Raw genomic sequence first — 22599 nt, forward strand, 5'->3', positions numbered from 1 at the left:
TAGCTACAAGCTGTGGCAAGGTCTTCGCCTCCCAATCTAAGGGTTTCAGCTGAGGATGTGTACCAGTTAGTGGGCTCTTCTTTGCGATGTGCCTTTCTCTCTTCCGTTACAACAACCTTCTGGTTCTCATTGAAGGCTCGTTCTCCCAACCACCTCAAGTCATCTAAAGACCTGGTGACTGGTAAATGAAGGCAGTAAAGATCTGGGGACCGGACTAGGCTTGGTTAGTGTTAATCTTGATTAAAAAATTTTTAATAGTGTGGACCGTCTTGGTGGTTAGTTTGGAGTCCTGGTTTTGTGCTCACATGGGCTAGCTCAGTTGATGTAGGAGATGACCAGGCTGAGCTGGAGGGTGGGATCAAATGCATCATCTGTTTGGAATCCCTACGCTCCTCTAAGAAACCTAAGTCTAGCTCCCTTTGAAGTGCATTGACTCTTATCTGGCGCCAATTCGCCTTGCCCGTTAGTAGTTCAGATTCTTGTGTATAGTTAGCATGGAGTAAACTTTTAGTACCGATAAAGGATAATATTTGTAGCATAGAGTTGAAATGAGGGGTCCTTGGTGCTCTCTGTGTTTGGTTATTTTCCTGCAGATGTTTCATGACCCAACTAGCTAACTAGCTTTGCCTACATGCAAATTTTTGCCACTTCTGTGCTTTCTGAAGAGTGACATCCATATGTGGTACCATACAGGAGAATATTTGGAGCTCAGGGTTGAAATGAGGGGTCCTCAGTGTGCTCTGAGCTTGGTTGACTTTTTGGGCAGATGTTTCATTACCCAAACTAGGTAATATCACTGGTGCTCATGATAATGTTAGCTAGCTGGGTAATGAATCATTTGCAAACAACAACAACAACTAAACTCAAGAGACCATCAAGGATCCCTCAAACTTGTAGTAGTTTTGAACTCTGCCCTGGTTCCTGACTTCTTGCACCTGACAGTTAATTCAGGATTATACGAGCCACTTCTGATCTTTGTTAGATTCAGGAGCCCCTGTTCTTGCATCTCAATTAAACCAGTTTGCTGTCTTCTCCAGGCATGTTTATTTTCTTCTCGTTTCTCAGTAGCTTGTCTTGGCTACAATCCCAGAGAGATTCATCATCTGACGGAGAACATTGTTATTCAATGTAACTCATGCTAGGCCGGCAACAGACATGAGATGGCAACACAAAGCCACATTTAGCACGGATAAAGGATACCAACAAATTCTGGGTGGCTTCCTTGTGCTTTTTTTTCAGAATTTTTAAGAACAAAGACGATCAGGGGGGACCGAAGGTTAAAATACACGAAGAACGGCTGCAGGAATTGGGTAGATCTAGTTGAACGAAAAGAAGGACCAGGGAGCGAGTCTTCCAATATCTCAGGAGCCGCCCCAAAGAAGAGAGGGTCAAGCTATTCTCCAAAGCACCTGAAGGCAGCGTGAGAAACAATGGGTGGAAACCAATCAAAGAGAGGACCAGCCTAGAAATAAGGAGATATTTCCTGACAGAACAATTCGCCAGCGGAATGGCTGGCCTTCAGAAGTTATGGATGCTCCTTCAATGAAAGGTTTTAAGAAGAGATTGGACAGCCAAGATCTCTTCCAACTCTGTTCTTCGGTATGCCGTTTCTTATTCATCCTGCAAGTCTCGTACAGCAGGCACGGCTGTCACTTTGTTAGATACAGAAAAATACATGATCAATAAAGAAAAGAGACAAAGAACAGAATAGAATCACAGAGTTGGAAGGGGCCTTAGAGGTCTTCTAGTCCAACCCCCTGCTCAAGTAGGAGATCCTATACCATTCCGGTCAAGGGGCTGTCCAGTCTCTTCTTAAAAGCCTCCCGCGATGAAGCACCCGTGACTTTTGGTGGCAAGCTGTCCCACTAGTTTATTATCCTCACTGTCAAGAAATTTCTTCTTAGTTTTAGGTTGCTTCTCTCCTTGATTAGTTTTCATCTGTTGCTTTCTGTCTTGCCTACAGGTGCTTTGGAGAATCTCCTTCTTTGTTGGCAAGCCCTGAGATATTGGAAGATTGCTATCATGTCAACCTTAGCTCTTCTTTTCATTAGACTAGACATACCTAGTTCCTGCAACTGTTCTTCCTATGTTTTAGCTTCCAGTCCTCTAATCCTCTTTGTTGCTCTTCTCTGCACTCTTTCTAGAGTCTCAACATCTTTTTTTACATCGTGGTGACCAAAACTGAATGCAGAATTCCAAGTGTGGCCTGACCAAGGCATTATAAAGTTATTAATTTCACGTGATCTGGATTCTATCCATCTATTTATGCAGTCTAGAACTCTGTTGGCTTTTTTGGCAGCTGCAGCACACTGCTAGCTCATATTTAAATGATTGTCTAGTAGGACTCCAAGATCCCTCTCACAGTTACTACTATTGAACTCACAGTTATTAATGAAGATGGTGCATTGGCTAGAGGTGCAAGATTTCTTAAAAGTATGGCACTCCGGAACTGTAATTTCTTCATTTTCCCCATCAACTGGGCCCATATTTCAACACCAATTGGAAGTTTACAGATTAATACATAGATATCTACCTAATCCAAAATGTGGGTTTATGTTAACGGTGTCTTATTTTTAACTTCATCTGACATTTAGATCAGTTTCTCAGCACCAGTTCTGTTACAATAAACAGAACTGTTGGTAAGAATATATTCTAACAAATTAATTTATAATAATTATGGACCAAAGCAGGGGAAAATGTAGCAATCTCCCACAAAGATGAGGAGCTGATCTCAAATGTTCCCTATGTTGCTGGATTTTTCTGCCATGCAAAGATCACACAAAACAAACTTGGACCTCACCGTACAACTTTTTACTACAAAATCAACAAAGCACACGTTAAAAAGATTAAAACCTTTTTCTCAGTCCTTCTGCCTGACAAAGCACCCTTTAAACTAGAGATAAAATAATAGAATAAAATATTTATGCAATAGAATACAATGAACTTTTCAAGACACTAAAAGCAAGATTAAAAACAAAATTAAAATATTTACAATCCTTCTCCCCCCCCCCACTTTTTTTTAAAGGTTCAGGGTTTGAGTTGAATATTTGGACAACAACTCTTTATAAATTAAATGTGTAACTAATCATTTATCAAAGGAAGATTTGCCAGAATTCATTAAATTAAATTATGTCCCTGGATAAATCTTTAGCTTGCTATAGGTCACAGCAAAACCCTAACAGCATTTCCAAGAAAACCACTTTCCCTCTCTTATTAAAAATTGGAAATAAAAAGCAAACGCACACACCAACCACGTTGCCAACTGTTCCAATGTGAAGACATTCCAGTGAGTTCGACTCTTAAGTGCATTTTTCAAGACCCGTAAAGCTCATTCTTGTTCTTCATTTCTCTTCTTATTCAGTTTTTCTGAAAGCTTTAAAGAAGGGGACACACACACACACACATCCAAAAACAAGTTTGTCAGAGTAAAGGGAGAAGCTGCTAAATAATGACAATTTTCTCTCTGCTACTGAAAACAACATCTAATGAAAGGATAAATCAGCATTGCTTAATACGAAGCTGTAATTGCTAAATATGTCTGAACTAACCAGGAGCCATATTGATGCAGAAATGCATCACAGCAAAAGGCAAAATGTCGTTACCCCAGATAGGACAAGGTCCCAGGATAAGCTGTTTCCAATCTCAAAATCTGTGCTTGGTGATTTTAACCGCTTTCAATGTCACTGCTCACAACACAAGGGCAAAGAGGTGTGTGTGTGTGTGTGAATGATGAACGGTGCGATAAGTGAGATGAGCAAAAGGTTTATCATTCTTCTCTTCTCGAATTGACATTCTTCTTTACTCTCACTAAAGGTTGAACTACACATTACACTCCTCACATGTTGAAGGAATCTTGTATGAAAACTGGCTGCTTCAATTCTGCCAGCAAGCCACTGGGTGAAGCTATATAGTGCCTTGACAGCCTGTCTGTCTCTCTTCTGTCCATCCGTCCATATCTATCTATCTATCTATCATCTATCTATCTATCTATCTATCTATCTATCTATCTATCTATCTATCTATCTATCTATCTATCATCCATCTACCCACCCACCTACTAACCTACCTACATCCATCTTCTATCTGTCTGTCTATATCTATCATCTTATCCATCTATCCATTTGTCCGTCCATCCATATCTCTATCATCCATCCATCTACCCATCCACCTATCTACCTACATCCATCTTTTATCTGTCTGTCTGTCTGTCTGTCTGTATCTATCTTTATTCATCTATCCATTTGTCCATCCATATCAATCTGTCTGTCTGTCTATCTCTATCATCCATCCATCTACCCATCCACCTATCTACCTACATCCATCTTTTATCTGTCTGTCTGTCTGTATCTATCTTTATTCATCTATCCATTTGTCCATCCATATCTGTCTGTCTGTCTGTCTACATCATCCATCCATCTACTGACCTACATCCATCTTCTGTCTGTCTGTCTATCCATATCTATCATCTTATCCATCCATCCACACACCTACATCTCTCTCACATCTTATCCATCCATCCATCCATCCATCCATCCATCCATCCATCCACCTGCCCACCCATCCATCCATCTACTACACCACCCCAACATTTGCCTACCTGTTCCAGATATCTCCAGCTACGTCAAGCTCAGAAGTGGCCAGTTTAAACAAGTGTCCTCCTTTGGTTTTTGTTTTCTTTTTAAGTAATACTCTCAACAGGAAAGAATTTGCCACCCAGCAGGGCTTGTGATGTTCTTTTGATGGGACTGGAAATGAAATCACAGCTCACCTAGGGTGCTACTCTGAGGTCCACTGAGTCATAGGCCGATGCTCTCATCAGCTGAAGAGGCCTCGTAAATAACATTCGCAGTTCTTCGTAGTTTGGTTTTTCTTCATATTCCAAAGTCATTACTTGTTGCAGGTATTTCTGTATGGATTCTTTAAAAAACAATCAATCAGTTAATCAAACAGATCTCCATGGACGATGATGAAAAGAGCTGGCCTCTCTAAGTAACAATTGCAGTATTTGTGTTGTCGCAACTTATGGCTTACACCAATGTTTTTTCAACATGGCAACTTTCAACTCCCAGAATTCCCCAGCCAGCAAGTTGCCAAGTTGGAAAACACTAGATTAAAAACTATTGGTTTTTCTGACCCAGCTTGGCAATGGTCTTCCTGAAGACCAAGCAACCGAGGCTTTGAGTGTGTAAGAAATCCCAAGAATCAATCTCACAACATTTTTAACCTGCCTTTCTACATAATATTCACTCAGAAGACTGGCAAAGCACAGCAATAAAAGTAAAATGGAGAATTATAGTACAATTATTCTGCTTGGTTGATCAATCCAGAAGTTTGAGGTAGTTTACAGGGAAGTCTTTCTTGATTTTATCCAAAAACAAAAAGGCTGGACTGAGATTGGATTGATTCAGTCTCTCAATAGATTTCTACAGTGGTCTTGAACCCAGGACTGTCCATATTCATGTAAATTCAAAAGGAATAGAAATCAAAGCAGATTAACTTATTCTTGGTGGATGGGCCATGGGCTCCATTAAAACCAAGTTTGTACCTGATGACAGGCATTAGAAGGAAAAAGAGACAACATCACACTGAATATTTATAGAATATTCAGGGCCTGCTGTTCTAGACAATAGGAAATGAGAACCATTTATCAGGATGTCTCCCAGATATGTAAATAGACAAAAAAGCAAATTGCAAGTCACAGAAAGTGCAGCACAAGGACACAACTTGTCTGCTGCAACGGTGGAGAATATAACCTGGGATGCCAGAACTCCTAACTGCAAATTCTGCAGCGTTTCTCAACTGGGGCAACATTTAAGATGGGCGGACTTCAGCTCCCAGAATTCCCCAGCCAGCTGCCCTGTCACAACTGGCTGTGCAGTCGTAGCTGGTTATTTCTCACTGAGAATATAGGTAGTCCTCGACTTACAACAGTTTGTTTAGTGACCATTCAAAGTTACGACGGCACTGAAAAAAGTGACTGATGGTCATTTTTCACGCTTACACCAGTCGTAGCTTTTCCATGGTCACATGATCAAGAGCCAGACACTTGGCAACTGGCATGTACTTATGACGGTTGCAGTGTCCCATGGATCATGTGATCCCATGTTGCGACCTTCTGACAAACGAAGTCAACGGGGAAGCCAATTTTGCTTAACAACTGTATTGTAAATTAACAATTGTAGTGATTCACTTAACAACGGTGGCGAGATAGGTCATAAAGAGGGGCAAAACTCACTTTAACAACTTAGCAACAAAAACTGTGCGCTCAATTGTGGTCATAAGTTGAGGACTACCTGTAATGTGGAGAGAGCTGTTGCGAGAACAACCACGAAGTAGTCAAAGCATTTAAGACACATATTGTTTCATAGTGCTTTCCAGTCCTCTCTAAACGGTTTACAGTCAGCCTATTATTCCCCCAACAATCTGGGTCCTCATTTTACCAATTTTGGAAGGGTGGAAGGCTGAGTCAACCTTGAACAGTCAGGAGCAAACTGCAGGCAGTGGGCAGAATTGGCTTGCAACACTGCATTCTAACCACGGTGCACCATGGAAGGAAGGAAAGAAGGAAAGAAGGGGAAGGGAAGGGAGGGAGGGAAGAAGGAAGGAAGGAAGGAAGGAAGGAAGGAAGGAGAAAAGGAAGAGCAAGAGCAATAGCCCTTAGACTTATATACCGCTTCACAGTGCTTTACGGCCCTCTCTAAGAGGTTTACAGAGTCAGCATCTTGCACCCAACAATCAGGATCCTCATTTTACCGATCTGGGAAGGATGGAAGCCTGAGTCAATCTTGAGCAGGTGAGAATCAAACTGCCAAACTACAGGCAGACAGCTGAAGTAGCTTGCAGTACTGCCATTTTAACCACTGCACCACCAAGTAACCCTCTAAAAAGTAAACCCTAAAGTGAAAATGAGAACACGTCAATTCGCCTTTACCTGGTAAGGCTCCCCAGCCAGAGGACAGTCTTGGATTTTTGATAACATCCACTTTGCACCTACAACGGAAATGACAATCAACATGAATCTCTTAAACAGGAGGAGAAGTACAGCTGAGATGAGACTTGTGCATTGACAATACACATTGACTTGAGTTGATGGCTGTTCGCCAGCATCCTGGGGCCCTACGACTGTCCTTTATAATGGTTCCGCCCCAAAACAGTATTTACACCTGAAGGTTGGCAAAACTGTGCCTGTCAACTCGTAAATCATTCCTAAACCTGTTTCCAAGTTGCCATAAGAAGTGGGGGGGGAGGCCTGAGCAGTGCAGCAGATGAAGGCCAGAAGCACATTCCACGCTTATCTTGTGGAGATTGTATCCTAGGTTACTGGATCTTCTGCCTGCGAAAATCCTTTATTGGAAAGTGATGACACTCAGCCGTGAAGGTGTTTCATTGGAGAATCTGATTTATGACATATCCAGGGGGCTGGGGGGGAAACAGGGTCATAGGTGATAGTAAATTACGTGTCTCAGAGTTAGCTTCATATGGGTTAGTGCCAGGACATGTTGCTCCTAATAAATCTTTTGAATTATTTTGAAGCTTGGCTCGAAGCTCATGATTTAATTAGGGCAATCGCCGGAACCCTGACAGTGCCTCTAGAGGACCACTGGTTAAATGAAGGACCATGGCGTTTGCTTTAACAATACCGATTCACTTAACCAGTATGGCAAAAAGAAGTGCTAAAAAATCAGGTTGTCATGCAACCAACCTGTTTTATGACTGCCATGAATTTTGACCGTGATGGACAGCCCCATTACGGTTGTAATTGGGATATTATTTGTATAACAATTGAGTTACTCACTTAATCCACTGCAGTGATTCATTTAACCATTGGGGCAAGAAAGGTCGTAAAATAAGGCAAAATTCACTTAACAAATGGCTCACCTAGCAACATAAAATTTTGGGCTCCATTGTGGTTGTAAGTCAAGGACTCCCTGTATATGGTAGCTTGCCCACTAGGTGTTTGGGGAATTGTTGTTTTCTCTTGGATAGCTCCTTGGTTAGGCTGCTGCTTTTGGTTTAGTTGTTGTGTATAAACAGACAGCAACTAGCACTCCTTTCTAGCATTTGTGTGGTTGGATAATAAAATACCTGCAAGCAAACAAACCAATTCCAGAGAGTATCAAGGACATTACGGTTCAACCCTGATGCTCTAGTCCCATGATGGCGAACCTTTGGCACGTGTGCCACAGGTGGCATGCAGAGCCATTTGTGCCGGCACTCCAGCCACAGGTAAACTTACCTCACTGCGCATGCGCGCCTCACAGCTGATTTTCGGCCTGTTTGAGGCCTTTCTTGGCCTCCCAGAGGTTTGAGGAAAGCCTTTGCATGCCGAAAAATAGGACCATTTCGTCACTTCCTGTATTTCCGGGCCTACAAAGGCTGCAGCTTTCCTCAAGCCTCTGGGAGGCCGAAAAAGGCCTCAAACGGGCCAAAAATCAACTGGGAGGCACAGTGCAGGTAAGGGGGTGGCGTGGTGGCGATTACACGCACATGCACAGGGGGCATGGGAGGGCTGTGCATTGCCTTCTGGGTGCTGGCACGCGAGCATGAACACAATTTTTGGCATAGGAGCCCAAAAAGGTTAGCCACTACTGCTCTATTCTATTGGAACCAGACAATCAAGCAGGAAACAACAGCCTAACCAAGGAGTAACCATGGAGTAAGCAACAGCCCTACTGACACTGACAGGGCGAATTACTGAATGTAAATGAAGAGCACAGCCCATTCCTTCTAGCACTGATGACATTACCTAGTTGGGTAATGAAACATCTGCCAAAAAAACGCACCGAGCTCAGAGAACACCAAGGACCCCACAGGTCTCCTCCACCTCCTTCTCTCCTTCCTCCTCTTTGCAAACCCCACTCCCTTCTATCACCGATGATGTTACCTAGTTGGGTAATGAAACGTCTGCAAGGAAATAACCAACTCTCAGAGCACCAAAGACTTTACAATTCAACTCTTGGTCTACAGACATTCTCTTCTATTGGAATTTTTTGTCTCTCCAGGATGAAAAATAAAGATGTGGGACCAAGATGAAAAAAAAAAAAAACCAAACAGGATCCTATTATCAACACTCAGTAGGCACCGCAACCTTGGCTGGTGGTAGCTGAAATATCCCTTGTCTTTTTCCTAACAGCAGGCAGTTGCCAAGAGTTGCAAGTGTGCACACACCTCTCTTTTTCCTCTGTGACCACGCAGGGATCTGTCAGGTCTGCAGACCAGGGAAGGGCACCCCACAGCCACTTTACCAGGCAGTAACCCAAGGATTCAAGGTCACTTCGACGGGACGGAGCTGTAAAGAACAAGCAGATCCCCATACGAAATATTGGAAGCAGACGTCATGCTCCTTAGGCATAAAAGCTGCCTGGGTGACTTTGGGCCAATGACCAGGAGCTTGGGAGTTGTAGTCCTGCCTTACCCATGACAACTAGCTAAGAGACTTTGGGTCAATGACCTGGAGACTGTGAGTTCCACTCCTCCCCTTAGCCATGAAAGCTGGCTGGGTAATTCGGTCAATCACCAAGAGACTGTTTAATTCTAGTCCTGCTTTGGCCAGGAAAGCTGGCTGGATGACTTTCAGCCAGCCACACTCTCTCTCACCCCAACTGAACTAATAAGCTGGTTGTTACTGTAAGGAAAACAGGAGGAGGAAGATATGCCAGATGTGTTCGCTGCCTTGAGTTCTTTGTAAAAATAATAAAAGGGTGGGATAAATAAATAGATAAATTTCCAAAGTTGATCTGTCTCAGTTATCAAGCAGCGAATGCAGCTTCCCCATGTTTTTGAGGGGGGATCTACGCCATGTTCAGACATCAGCTGAGGACAACCCTTGATGTCAACATAATTTTGTGGGATAGAAGTCAGCCCGGCACTAACGCAGCCCGGTTGGGAATAGACCATGCTCAGTAGTGGGCTGTAGCCCAAAGGTTGTGCACCCCTGCCCAGGTTATTTGAAGGGTCGTTTTTCCCCAGTTACACCTACTTGGCTTCCGTCATTCCTAGTAAAGGAATTGGCGGCTTTGGAAGCCATATTAGCACCAGAAGCTTCCATGCTGCCACATTCCTGTGCCTGGGAAATTGGGAGGTGGGATTTTGTAGAGCAGGGGTCTTCAAACTGGACAGCTTTAAAAGCTGTGGACTTCAACTCCCAGAATCCCTTCTCCAGTCATGTTAGCTCAGGAATTCTGGGAGTTGGAAGCTCCCAAGTCTTCAACTTGCCAAGTTTGAAGATCCTTGTTGTAGAGTGTAGGTAGTTAAGACACAATAGCATTCTTCCTTGCAGTCAAAGTCATGCCTTCCCTGCACCTGGATGAGGAGTGGTTATGGGATGTCTCCAGTTGGGACGGATGGTGATTGGACCAGGGGATGGACTGACGGGTGCAGGGGATGGATTTTGTGATTTTTTTTTTAATTATTGGAGGAAAATCCAGATCTCTCAGATTCGGGTTTTCCCAGATGATATGCCAGTATGTCAACTCTAATAAAAAGGGACTTTGAGAAAATGCCTGCCTCGGAGTCTTGGTGTTGGGGAGTTTGGTCTTTCTGGAATGCCGACAGGAATCTTTTTGAGTTCACGTCAAGAGGGTTTGTCGTGTTTGGGGAGCTGGGTCAGAACAGCAACCCTCCCAAACCGAGAGAGGCGATACGGGCAAATCTAGACCTGCATTTGCAACAGGCTCTCACCAGCTCCCCTGTGGCTGTCCAGGCTGATGAACTCCAAGGTGCCTTCATGAGGAGTCCGACTGCATTCCCTCTGCGGCACGTGTTTCCCTCCAGGGCTGTATCGGAAGGCGAAGCTGAAATCTGCTAAAGTAACCTGGAGGGTAAGAATGAAGAAGAGCTGAAGATCCTCAAAATAAAGCTACAGGGAACAACTTACCGAGCCCCAAACTCCTGTTGCTAAGTGAGACATCCGTTAAATGAGTTTTGTCCCATTTTATGATCTGTAACAACCTGATTAGAACGCCCCGATTTGTTCTCCTGCCCTCTGCTCCTTGGAACGGGGGCCAATTGACCCCGGCCAACTTGCCGTGGCCAGCTTACCAGGGGCAATTCCCCGCAGACAATTCACCACCAGAAAACTCCCACAACTATTTGATTATTTAAAGTAATTTAAAAATTACTTTCATTTTGTCATGCACACTTCATTTAGGAGCCCCAGTGGCGCAGTGGTTAGAGTGCAGTACTGCAGGGGGTACTTCTGCTGACTGCCAGCTGCCTGCAATTTGGCAGTTTGATCTTGACCAGCTCAAGGTTGACTCAGCCTTCCCACCTTCCGGGGTGGGTAAAATGAGGACCCAGATTGTTGGGGGCAAGAGGCTGACTCTGTAAACCGCTTAGAGAGGGCTGTAAAAGCGCTATAAAGCGGTATATAAGTCTAAGTGCTATTGTGATTGCTCTTCCTTTTCTCCCTCCCTCCCTCCCTCCCTCCATAGTGCACAGTGGTTAGAATGCTGACTCTGCCCACTGCCAGAAGTTCGATTCTGACCGACTCAAAGTTGACTCAGCCTTCCATCCTTCTGAGGTGGGTAAAATGAGGACCCAGATTGTTGGGGGCAAGAGGCTGACTCTGTAAACCGCTTAGAGAGGACTGTAAAAGCACTGTGAAGCGGTGTATAAGCCTAAGAGCTATTGCTATTTTGTTCCTCCTTTTACATCCTTTCTTTAATTATTCTATTTCACCATTTCTTTGATATTATGTAACGTTGGTCCAGTGGCCAGTTGGCCGTGGCCAGTTGTCCTAGAGACTCTTACTCCTTTCCTTACCACAGTAAGATCAGCCGGATTCACATATATGTTTTCAGCAGCCAGATCCCCGTGAGTATACTCATTTTCATGAAGATATTCCAGGACGTCAAGCTAGAGGCAAAGAGAAAGGCAGATGGGAAGTGTCAGCAATGCAAATTCCCGTTTTTCAGGACTGTTGCTGATCCAACTGCCTCTTGAAAAAGCACCTCTGGGACAGCAGAGTCAGTTTTTAACAATATCTTGAAAACCTCCATTCGCCTCCACACCGCTTTATACTGATTGGAACTAGGCAGGATCCTGTTTGAGATGTTTTCTCAGATTACTGGTCTGCCCTGGACTCAGGTTTCTTTTATCTGATTGTTGCCTTAGTAAAAAGCTCTTCCTGTCCTTTTAAGGCCACCCTTTCTGCCCATCAGTGAAATTCCTTCCCCACCCTGTGCCTTCCTCGCATCCCATACCAGCCTGACTGCAAACTGCAATACAGCTTTCTCCGTCATCTGATTTTTGTTGTCGTCCAGGATTGACTGAAGAGATCGACCCAATTCGGGAAAGACCAGGAACCTGCCAATCAAAGGAGATTGAAGTTGCATGTGAATCTACTCTTGATCGTCTGCTAGTTAAAAACCACCAGGTTTTTAACCACACTAGGCAGGCTAGCGGGGTGGAATGTAGTCTGGATTCCCAGGTGGGAGGGGCTGCCTTCCCAAGGTCAAAGAAGTGGTGAAGCTTAGATAGTTTTGGTGGGAGAAAGAGTCAAGAAGGCTGCTCCCTAGCGATTTTCAGAGAAGGTTTTGTGCTGCAAATAGTTGCTTTAGTTTGGTGAGATTTCGGTCTATAGGTGAAGATCCATGCAGGAAACTGCTCAGAAGTACAGGTAGTCCTTGACTTACAACAGTTCGTTTAGTGACCGAAGTTGCAACAACACTGGTGAAAGTGACTTATGACCGTTTTTCACACTTACAACTGTTACAGCATTCCCATGGTCATGTGATTAAAATTCGGTGTCAACTCATAAAATATTTCTCTGGTCTTTTAGAGTTGCCAATAGAAAGGGAGGGGGGGGGAGTAGTGTAGCAGCTGCAAAAATTAAAAATGCATTCCATGGATGTTTCATACTTTCCAGGCGACCAAAGTTTCTGCCTTGCAAAATTCTAACTGGAAAGCATGATTGATGACTCTTGGCTATGGATGTGTCCCATTGGAGAATGTGAATTACGATACACCCAGGGGGTGGGGGGAAAACCAGGGTCAAAAGTGACAATGAATGATGTGCCTCAGAGTCGGCTACACCCAGGCAGCGCCAGCATGATTTCTCCTAATAAATCTTCTTTGGGCTATGAAAATCAGGCTAGAGACTCATGATTTAAATGGGGGTCACTACCGGAGCCCCGACATTCGGATTCTTCACAACTGGCTCATATTTATGAGCAATGCAGTGTCCTGGGGTCATGTGATCCCTGCCTGTTTTTGTGACCTTCTGATAAGAAAGTCAATGAGGAAGCCAGATTCATTGGACAACCGTATGACTGGCTTAACTGCAACAATTCACTTAACAACTGTGGCAGGGGTGGTAAAATGGGGAAATCTCACTTAGCAACTGTCTTGCTTAGTAACATAAATTTTGGGCTAAATTGTGGTGGTAAGTCAAGGACTCCCTATAATTCTATGTATTGCTCTTGGGGCCTGATAGCTGGTCATTTATTTTCAAGACATCCTTCCAAACTTTGGAGAATCTCTTCTCACCTGGAGCTAATGTGTACAAAATTCAGTCTTCGTTATAAGTGTGCAAATCAAATAGGTATTGTAACAGGAAGAAAAAGTAAGAGCTGTGGTAGTTAGAATGCAGTACTGCAGGCTAATTCTGCCCACTGCCAGCAGTTAGATCCTAACCGGCTCAAGGTTGACTCAGCCTTCCCTCCTTCCGAGGTGGGTCAAATGAGGACCCAGATTGTTGGGGGCAAAGAGGCTGACTCTGCAAACTGCTTAGAGAGGGCTGTAAAACACTGTGAAGTGGTATATAAGTCTGAGCGCTATTGTTAAAAAACAAAATACAAACTTTTGCTAAATACAAAATGAGAATGTTGAAGATTTAAATCACAGGCCACGCGAGGGATGGTAACAAAAGAACGGCTTCAGTCATGCGCCAAAAAAGAGAGGAAGATCCACAGGGTTGGTGTGAAAAGGGAGAAGTACAGAGATCAAACTCTCTTAATCACTGGGACTCACCTGTAGCTGTTCTCATGGACGCCAAAACCAACACATTCAGGTATCCCCAGGAACGGCATTAAATATTGCTTCTTCCACTTCTCCACTGCAGGGAGAGATCAAACAGGACAGTGCAACCAAAGATAGATGTAGCACAGCTTGGGCTGACAGACCCCCTCAAACTGCCCCACTCTGGAAGCAGAACAAGAAGAGATTCAAGATTCACAGCGGTCCAGGAGACGTTTGAGGATGGTGTCCTGTGTTCATGTCCCTACGACCCACTTATAAACACCCTCCAACGTTCATTTTTACCTGCGACTTTCTTGGCGGCTCGCTGTAGAAAGTTCTGTTCGTTAAACAGCTTTCCCTCTTTAGCATCCTGAGAAAAGAAAGGGAACAGGTAGCGCTGAAGTTCTTGGACAAAGACAGACAGACAGACGTATATACGTATGACAAAGTTGGGATATCTAGATCTATATCCTGCCTTTATGATTATTTTTACAAATAACTCAAAGAGGTGGACTCAACATACCTTCCTCTTTCTATTTTCCCCACAACAACCCTGTGAGGTGGATTGGGATAGGAGAGAAGGACTGGGCCAGTGTCACCCAGCTAGCTTTCATGCCTAAGACAGGACTAGAACTCCCAGCCTCCTCGTGATTGGACTAAAATTACCCAGCTAGTTAAAACAGGATTAGAACTCCCAGTCTTCTTGTGATTGGCCTAAAATTACCAGTTTTCATGTGTTAAGGCAGAACTAGAACTCCCAGTCTCATGATTGGCCTAAAATTACCCAGGTGGCTTTTTATGCTTAAGTCAGGACTAAAACTCCCAGTCTCCTTGTGATTGGCCTAAAATTACCCAGCTAGTTTTCATGTGTTAAGGCAGAACTAGAACTCCCAGGGTCTCCTCATGATTGGCCTAAAATTACCCAGGTGGCTTTTTATGCCTAAGTCAGGACTAAAACTCCCAGTCTCCTTGTGATTGGCCTAAAATTACGCAGCTAGTTTTCATGTGTTAAGGCAGAACTAGAACTCCCAGTCTCCTCATGATTGGCCTAAAATTACCCAGGTGGCTTTTTATGCTTAAGTCAGGACTAGAACTCCCAGTCTCCTTGTGATTGGCCTAAAATTACCCAGCTAGTTTTCATGTGTTAAGGCAGAACTAGAACTCCCAGGGTCTCCTCATGATTGGCCTAAAATTACCCAGGTGGCTTTTATGCCTAAGTCAGGACTAAAACTCCCAGTCTCCTTGTGATTGGCCTAAAATTACGCAGCTAGTTTTCATGTGTTAAGGCAGGACTAGAATTCCCAGTCTCCTCATGATTGGCCTAAAATTACCCAGGTGGCTTTTTATATCTAAATCAGGACTAGAACTCCCAGTCTCCTTGTGATTGGCCTAAAATTACCCAGCTAGTTTTCATGTGTTAAGGCAGGACTAGAATTCCCAGTCTCCTTGTGATTGGCCTAAAATTACCCAATGGGCTTTCATGCCTAAGGCAGGACTAGAACTCACAGTCTCCCGCTTTCTAGCGTGGTGCCTTAACCACCAGACAATATAGCTTCTTAAATATCTCAGAGGCAAATGAGTTTGCTGATCACTGGAAGTTAAGAAAAGGATTTGTTTGGACTCCCAAAAGGTTGACTCATCTTTCCATCCTTCCGAGATTGGTAAAATGAGGACCCAGATGGTTGGGGGCAATAAGGCTGACTCTGTAAACCGCTTAGAGAAGGAAGCGATTTTCTTGTTTTCAATTTTATATGTGCATAAAACGTTGGTCGATGACAGTAATAAGCAGAAAGGCAAGCAATCCTATCTTTAGCAAGCTAGAAAAGCCAGTTCAAGCTCCATGGAGAAATCCTACGTTATATCTAAACCCAGAGATTTGAACTCACCAGTTTGAGGGTGTATTTGTGCTTTGGTGAGAGTTCCGACGTTAATTTGGCTGTGAAAAAATAAAATGACAAATTGGTAGGGAATGAAAGAGAGGTACATTTATAGGCCCTTAAATGTGCAGGATCTAACGAAGATTTACCATTTGAGAAAAAATGGAAATATTGACAATATGTCAGCCTACCCCTTCAGTTTATTTTAAGGTTGGTTTTTTTTATTCAATACGACTCCAACCTCAGGGAGGGAAAACCTATCATTTTCAAGACAGGTTCACCTTCAGAAAAATACAGAGCACACCAAGGTGCAAGTTTTCTCCCCCACCCACCCCGCTCCACAAATGGGTGATCCCCCTGAATACCTTCATAGATCAGCCCACGATCCGACTGGCTCAGAAGCTTTGAAATCATCCACTTTTTATCGTTCAGGTCTGTCAAGATTTCACGCTCCGGGAGAGGCTTCACGCAAGGGCATCTTTCCTTCTTCGGTGAGCGGAAAGCCGTCTTTCCTTCGTAAGGAGAGATGCTGATTTTGACTGGGCATCGAGAGAGATACGCTTCTATTCCACAAAAACCAACCGAAAGTTCTTGAGGGGATCCAGGATTTCCCCACCCATCGTGTTCTCCAAGCGGATAAACGGGAGGAGGACAGGTAGCCCTCGAATTTATGACCCCTATTTTGTCTTTTAATGACCCCGTAATCCCTTAGCAGAGGCAGCGTCTGGGCAACTGAATGGAGCTGAGTGTTTACTGGCCGGATGCCCTTCCTGTTGCCAATGTGGAGTTTTATTCAGATATTTTCTCATTGTGCCCAGAGAGAGAAATATCTGCCGGTACCCAGGATTGAACTCACAGCCTCCTGATTGTGAGGCGAGAGTTCCATCTCTAAGCCACTGCACCACTCGAGCTACGACCACAATGGAGCCCAACATTTATATGGCTAAGTGAGACGCTGGCTAAGTGAGTTCCCCCCCCCATTTTTATGACTTTCCTTGGCGCAGCCGTTAAGTGAATCACTGCACTTGTTCATTTGGTAACACGGCCGTTAAGTGAGTTTACTTTCCCCACTGATTTTGCTTGCCAGGTCGCAAAAGGAGATTCCCGTGACCCAAGGCCACTGCAACCGTCATAAATGTGAGTCAGTTGTCAAGCATCCAAATATAAATCATGTGACAATGGGGAGCGCTGCAAGGGTGGTAAGTGTGAAAAATGGTCATAAGTCCCTTTTGAAAGTGCCGTTGTAACTTCGAATGGCCACTAAACGAACCGTTGTAATTCAAGGACTATCAATAATCAATTGGCAGAATGCCACGATACAACTAACACAATAGTTGGGACAGAACTGGCCTTGAAAAGGGGATAGTATGACCCTCCGACCAATGGTGGGATTCAAAAATTTTACTACCGGTTCTGTGGACGTGGCTTGGTAGGCATGGCAGGGGAACGATATTGCAAAATTCCCCTTCCCTCCCCACCCCACTAACCTGCTTTCCAGCTCCATTCTCCTATGCAGGGCAACAAAAGAATTCCCAGCCAATCAGCCGGGACTCAGGAGGCGGAGAATAGATGGGGGTGGGGCCAGTCAGAGGTGGTATTGGCTAGTTCTCTGAACTATTCAAAATTTCCGCTACCGGTTCTCCAGAACTGGTCAGAACCTGCTAAATACCAGCTCTGCCTCGGACCCTGCAACCATCATTAAATCTGAACCAGTTGCCAAGCATCTGAATTTTGTTTATGTGACCAACTGAGTGTGAAAAAAAGGTCGTAAGTTTTCAGATCTGTTGGAACTTTGAACAGTCACAATATGAACTGTTGTTATAAGATGAGGATACCTGTATTAAAAACATAGTTTGAACTGAGACAGGGATGAGATAGTAATAAGTCAGGGGTTCCCAACCTTTTCTATACCCGCACTCCTAGAACATGTCTAATATATTCCGTACTCCTTAAAAAAAGAAATAATTATATGCGTATCATTATATAAATATACACTATAATTTTGAAATTTCTAAACCCAAGTTTTCGCACCCCCAGTTAGGAATCCCTGTAATATTGTCTCGCGCCCCCAGTTAGGAACCCATGTAATAAATGCAGGCTACAAAAGTCAAGGGATCAGATTAGTGTCCCTTGAATTTGGCGACTTTAAGGTGGGTAGACTTCAACTCCCAGAATTCCCCAGCCAGCATAGCTGAGAAAAACTGTGTAACATAAATAAACAAGCTTAATATTGGCATAATGTTGGTGTTCAGATGTGAAAGAACGAGCATTTGTGATCCAGCCATTGCTATTAGCTTGAACAATCACGTTCTCCACGTCACTAACAGACACAGACTTCAGAGGGTAATTAGGATTGCAGAAAAAACAATTGCTACCAACCTGCCTTCCATCGAGGGCCTGTATGCTGCACGAGTCAAAAAAGAGGGCTGTGAAAATATCTACAGACTCCTCATCATCCTGGACATAAACTGTTTCAACACCTTCCCTCAAAACGATGCTATAGGGCACTGCACACCAGAACAACTAGACACAAGGACAGTTTTTTCCCGAACGCCATCCCTCTGCTAAACAAATAATTCCCTCAACACTGTCCAACTATTTACAAAGTCTGCACTACTATTATTATTAATCTTCTCATCACTCCTTATCGCCCATTCCCTCCCACTTGGGACTGTAGGACTGTATCTTTGTTGCTTGTATCCTTACGATTTGTATTGACTGTTTCCTAGTAGGATTTGATTGCTTATTGTACCCTATGACTATCATTAAGTGATGTACCTGATGATTCTTGACTCTTGACGAATGTATCTTTTCTTTTTATGTACACTGAGAGCGTTTGCACCAAGACAAATTCTTTGTGTGCCCAATCACACTTGGCCAATAAATTCTAATTCTAATTCTAATTCTAATTCTAATTCTAATTAATTCTAATTCTAATTCTAATTCTAATTCTAATTAATTCTAATTCTAATTCTAATTAATTCTAATTCTAATTCTAATTAATTCTAATTCTAATTCTAATTAATTCTAATTCTAATTCTAATTCTAATTCTAATTCTAATTCTAATTCTAATTCTAGTCCTGACCACGTCCATAATTCCTTACCTTTTGCCTTTGGAGAAACGGATGCCGTTGAGCTCTTGGGAGGAGCTTTGACAAAAGTTGAAGACATTTCCTTTTTCGGAAAAACTATCTGCACCTTTTTCTTCTGAGGCAAGAGCGGCAGCTCAACCTGGATGCCCTCGTTTAATTCTGAGCAAGAGAGGAGGAGGCGCTGTTGGAGCAGCCAAAATGTTCACCGCTAAACCCCAAACCAGAAAAATGCAGCATGCTTGAGCAGCTATGGGTAGTAAAGGGGTCATTCATCTGTCTGCACATATGGTAGCAGCAGCCAGACGGGATGAGTGATTCTGAGGGGCTGAGACCCCAACCTTGAAAGCACTTCATTTAAAAGGGAACCTATTAAAGCAGGGGTCCCCAAACTTGGCAAGTTTAAGACTTGTGGATTTCAACTCCCAGAACTATAAAAAAGATGTTGAGCCTCTAGAAAAAGTACAGAGAAGAGCAACCAGGATGATTAGGGGACTGGAGACTAAAACATACAAAGAACGGTTACAGGAACTGGGCCTGGCTAGTCTAAAGAAGAGAAGGATCAGGGGAGACAGGAGAGCGGTCTTCCAATACTTGAGGGGCTGCCACAGAGATGAGGAAGGGGTCAAGCTATTCTCCAAGGTACCTGAAGGTCAGACAAGGAACAATGGATGGAAACTGAACAAGGAGAGATTCAACCTGGAAACAAGGAGAAACTTTCTGACAATGAAAACAATCAACCAATGGAACAGAAGTTGCCCTTGGAAGTTGTGGGAGCGCCATCACTGGAGGTTTTCAAGAAGATACTGGACTGCCATTTGTCAGAAATGGTGTGGCATCTCCTGCTTGGGCGGGGGGTTGGACTAGATGACCTACAAGGTCCCTTCCAACTCTGATTATCTGTTATCTGTTAACTCTCCGACCAGCTATGCTGAAGTTGAAATCCAAAAGTCTTAAAGTTGCCAAGTTTGGAGACCTCTGATCTAAGGGGCTAAAAGGTCGTAAAATGGGTCATGACTCACTTAACAACTACCTGGTTTAGCAATGGAAATTCTGGGCTCAATTGTGGTTATAAGTTGAGGGCTACTTGCATTAAGTGATTCGCGCAATGGTGTCACGATGAGCATCTCTAAGCCGAAGGGGGAATGACTTCCTCTTAGCCGATTTCCAGGCCATTTTCTCAGCCTTCAACTAACCCACGTGTTAATGAATGTTACACACCTTTCAAAGAAGGAGATGGAGTGATCTGCATGGGCTCTTCTTCTGGAACCGGAAGCCGGCCTCCACAGGCCGGACAGAAGTGAAACATTTCCTCAACTTTCTGTCCACATTGTGGACAGAAATTGACCATCCTGGAAAAAAGTCACCAACAAAGAAAAAAAGGTCAAATCCATCAAGTAACTGATGCATACCAAAAAGCTGAACGTGCTCAGGGGGAAAAAAAGAGTATTTAATATATACGGGCTGAGTACCTCAGTGAACTCCCTAGTAGTCTTTACCTACCAAACTTTTATTTTATTAGGGTGAAGAAAAGAGAAGTCCATATAACAGAAATAAAATTGCTGGAATAAATATAAGACATACTGTAGATTGGGGGATATACCATGTGGATCCTAAATATATTTATTTTATTTTATTTTTACTCTTTTTTATTGTTTACTATTTTGTGATCTTGAGAAAGTTAATGAAGATAACAATGTACAATGAAAAATAAAATAGGTAGTAAGCTGAAAATGGAAATAATAGGGGATAAAGAATTGAAAATATATGTGAGGAAATGACTTTGATATTGAATTAATGAATTGAAATATGAAATGGACATTTATTTAAAGATTAGTGGAGTGGATAATAATTTGATGTGATATTAAATAAGAAAGTTGAAAATGTAAGTATGACTATGTATAAATGTTGTAATTTGGAATCATGTTGCTCACGTTTCTGAATGTTTTGTTTACCTGGCTAGGTAACATCTTCAGCGGAGTTTAGGGGGTGTCAGTGTGTGTTCTTCTGTTTATAAATTCCCCTAAACTCCGCTGAAGATGTTACCTGGCCTGGTAATGAAATGTTTGGAAACCAACCCACAACCTCGGAGAACGAACCTTCACCCTCATCCTACACTTGATCTACGAATATTTGCCACTCTGGCTACTTCTCTTTCTCATGATCAGGCCCGAAATCTCTGCAGAAGACAAGCAAACTTGAGAACACCAAGAAAATAACCCTACCTTGACCTACAAATATTGTCCACCTTGGCAAATTTCCTTTGCTACTTATTTATACACAGTCTACAATGGTCAAAAACATCCTTTCTGGAGAAACCTTTATGTTCATGAGGCAACTGGACATTCTGGTTTTTCTTTGAAGACGTTTCGCTTCTCATTCAAGAAGCTTCTTCAGTTCTGACTGGAGGGTGGGGAATGGAAGGACACAGATAAACCTCCAAGTGGTCTCAAGGACCCTCTAAAAAGGATGCAAATGACCAGGTGTCTGCAAGGAGTATAAATCCTTCCATTCCCCACCATCCTGTCAGCGCTGAAGAAGCTTCTTGGATGAGAAGCAAAACATCTTCAAAGAAAAACCAGGAAGTCCAGTTGCCTCTCGAAAAAAAGCACCTTTGGCACAACCATGGTCCAGATGACAATCTCCATAGACCTTCACGTTCATGAGCTTTCTATAAAAAGGTAAAACCAAACAGGACCTTTGTAAGTCTTTTAACACCTAGAAAAGTACCTATTGTCTACAAAACAACGTTCTAGCTCACTTAATTTTGGCTTAATATCTTTTGCAGAGTCAAACAACTGCTCTTCCTTCAATAAATTATGATTATTCAAGGTAAGGGATTAATCAGATCTGGAGATCTGCAGTTGTCATTTCCCACATACTCTGAACTTTCTTTCTTCTACTTTCTTTCTCACCAGGCTCAAGATTGAGTCAGCCTTCCGAGGTGGTTAAAATGAGGACCCAGATTGTTGGGGGCAACAATATTGCCCCCAAGAATCTATAACTTTTCTATAAACCATTTAGAAAAGGCTGTAAAGCACTGTAAAGTGGTATATAAGTCTAAGTGCTATTGCAATTGTTCTTCCTTTTCTCCTTCCTTTCTTCCCTTCTTTCCTTCCTTCCATGGTGCACAACTCTGCCCACCACCGGGAATTCAATCCTGATTCAAGGTTTTGACTTCAGCCTTCCCTCCTTGTGAAGTGGGTAAAATGAGGACCCAGATTGTTGGGGGGAAGAGATCGACACTGTAAACTGCTTAGAGAGGGATGAAGCAGCATATAAGTAAGTGCTATTGCTATTACCCCTGGCAACGTGGAAATGTATGGACTTCAACTCCCAGAATTCCCTAGTCAGCTCCCCGTATCCCCTGGCAACGCCAAGGCCCATGGGCAGGCGTACTAGATCGGAGGCTCCGGCCTATCCAGAGGCCTAAGGACCGCGCAAGGGGATACCCACCCGGCGCCCTGCCCGGAGGTCCTCTTGGTGGCCACGTCGCCCTCTTCGGCCCGCAGCCGCCGCTTCTGAGCCGCCCAGCCGGATCTCATAGCGGCGTCGCCTAAGGACGTTTTCACTTTCGCTTTCGCAGCGTCAGCGCGTCCAGGCTTCCGGTGCGCGGCCACGCCCTTTTCCTTTCCTGGCCACGCCCCCTGCAGTTTGAAAACTTATTGCTCCG

At 43.5% G+C, this 22599-nt stretch overlaps 1 protein-coding gene across 4 annotated transcripts in view; it reads right to left on the bottom strand.

The window, feature by feature from the left end:
- VRK3 (VRK serine/threonine kinase 3) overlaps positions 1–22502 on the bottom strand; it is a 159333-nt gene extending 136831 nt beyond the window's left edge. The window contains exons 1-14 of one of the 4 annotated variants that reach the window (XM_087973247.1): positions 22383–22502; positions 20148–20278; positions 18942–19088; positions 16202–16348; positions 15846–15895; positions 14263–14329; positions 13972–14056; positions 12204–12306; positions 11764–11856; positions 10681–10813; positions 9169–9289; positions 6932–6990; positions 4769–4917; positions 2790–3373 (exon numbers count right to left, since the gene is read on the bottom strand). In XM_087973247.1, the coding sequence (XP_087829373.1) occupies positions 4769–4917; positions 6932–6990; positions 9169–9289; positions 10681–10813; positions 11764–11856; positions 12204–12306; positions 13972–14056; positions 14263–14329; positions 15846–15895; positions 16202–16348; positions 18942–19088; positions 20148–20278; positions 22383–22471 (1374 nt within the window). In that variant the 5' untranslated portion in view covers positions 22472–22502 and the 3' untranslated portion in view covers positions 2790–3373. Of the gene's footprint in view, positions 1–2789; positions 3374–4768; positions 4918–6931; positions 6991–9168; positions 9290–10680; positions 10814–11763; positions 11857–12203; positions 12307–13971; positions 14057–14262; positions 14330–15845; positions 15896–16201; positions 16349–18941; positions 19089–20147; positions 20279–22228 lie in introns of those variants that run through there. The other 3 variants (XM_087973249.1, XM_087973248.1, XR_015750871.1) reach the window with 3 other exon arrangements.
- Positions 22503–22599: the final 97 nt, after the last annotated feature.

The sequence above is a fragment of the Notechis scutatus genome, chromosome 12 (genome assembly GCF_049901735.1).
Source record: "Notechis scutatus isolate UNSWTSFEM ecotype Mainland chromosome 12, rNotScu1.2, whole genome shotgun sequence".
Classification (NCBI taxonomy): Eukaryota; Metazoa; Chordata; class Lepidosauria; order Squamata; family Elapidae; genus Notechis; species Notechis scutatus.